The 1,590-nt window shown below is 48.4% G+C and overlaps 1 protein-coding gene across 1 annotated transcript; it reads left to right on the top strand.

Annotated features, from left to right (window-relative positions):
• Window positions 1-105: 105 nt before the first annotated feature.
• On the top strand, window positions 106-1,328 carry Pmar_PMAR028801 (Pol polyprotein, putative; the record flags this gene model as incomplete). The annotated part of the gene is made up of 2 exons (XM_002784454.1): window positions 106-1,249; window positions 1,297-1,328. 2 exons carry the CDS (start codon window positions 106-108, stop codon window positions 1,326-1,328), a joined length of 1,176 nt encoding a protein of 391 aa, XP_002784500.1.
• Between the last annotated feature and the right edge of the window lie 262 nt (window positions 1,329-1,590).

The following is a 1,590-nucleotide window of genomic DNA, read 5'->3' as shown; positions in this document are numbered from 1 at the left end:
CCATCACTTCGACACGAAGTCGTTGCCTTAGCCCATCACGTAGCTGGTCACGGGTCGGTTAAATCCACTCTAGACGTTCTGCGTCGCTGTGTGTGGTTCCCTCGTATGAACGCTTACGTTGATAGGGCCTATCAGGCCTGTTCTACCTGCTGGGAGAGCCGAAAGCACGAGCTGATTGCTAGCAGTGCTAATCCAAGGTCTACACCTACAGTCCGTTTGGAGATAGTCTACTCTGACTTTGCTCATCCTCCTACGTCATGTGGAAAGCCCAGTCGTAAGGAATTGACGAGCTTTGTCATCTTCGTCTGTGCAGCCTCTGGATTCACAGTCGCGGTGCCTACCTGTGGTGAGGATGCTCTATCTCTCTCTATGGCATTCATTACCTCATGGGTTCCCATTTGTGGTGTACCTCGATGTCTATTCACAGATGGAGGTCCCGCATATAGGGCACGTTTAACCGAGCTGCTAACCTCAGCTTTAGGTATAAACCATTCCTTCTCTCTACCGGCTAACCCTCAGTCTAATGGATTGAGTGAGAGAACAGTGGGACGCCTGAAGTCATTGATGGAGAAACTACCAGCTTCGTTGCCGTGGGATTGTGCCCTACACCTCAGTTGTTACTATCACAACCACTGTGGTCCGTCACCTACCCCTTCTGACTGTGCACTCGGTCTGTCTCGTGGTCCGATCCGCTTATTTACCGATGAGATCGAGGAGTATCCCCATGAGTCTATCGAAGAGCTATGTCAATCTTACCTCGATGAGAAGGGCTACCTTCGGTTCGAACGAGCATGCGCTAATGCTAATATTCTACAAACCTCTGGTGCTACTGAGCTACTAAAACCAGGTACCAAAATTACGTGGAAGAAGAATTTGGAGATTCGTGAAGCCGTCGTATGTACTCCTCCTTCTGGTTTACAACCGTCCGGTTATGACTCTGACTCCCCTCAATTACATGGTTACGCTTATCTAGATCCCAACTTCCGTACTTGCTGGATAAAGTATCTAGACAACGACAACGAGGAGGTGAAGAGAGTCCCTATATCTCAGATATCACTGAGACGGGAAGATATCAACTTCGATGATCAACCACTACACTCGTTACCAGGGTCTATTGGTGGTCTCCGTAAGGATGAGTTCATCGTGGTGAATGTCGGTGCTGATCCAGCTTCATCGATCTATGTACTGGCAAAAATTCTGGCTGTTGGCCCTACCTGGGTTGACATTATTGTTCATGACCTTTGTTCGGGTAAGTTCAAGCCGTTGTATACGGATCGTAACCGTAGCCGATTCCAGTTTACTTCTGGAGCGGGTTTTTCTCCGGATAGACGTCGAGTGAGTCTTTCCCAAGTTGAGAGTGATAGCTTCGCTTTGACTAAAGCAGGCAGAGTTCCTGTTGCAGTGGAGCGTTCATTATCTGCGAGAGGAATCAGTACGGTTCCGGGCGGCACTTGTTGATACCATCCGTCTTGAACGTTATCGATTATTAAGACGAGCGCTTTTTACGATCACAATTCGCTATGTTCCGTTCATTGTGCTCGCGTCATAGTCGTATAGTCCACCTATTATCAGTCCGTCCTATACGATATC

Source organism: Perkinsus marinus, assembly GCF_000006405.1.
Source record: "Perkinsus marinus ATCC 50983 genomic scaffold scf_1104296935258, whole genome shotgun sequence".
Taxonomy (NCBI): Eukaryota; Perkinsozoa; order Perkinsida; family Perkinsidae; genus Perkinsus; species Perkinsus marinus.
This window is presented reverse-complemented; position numbering and strand designations above follow the sequence as displayed.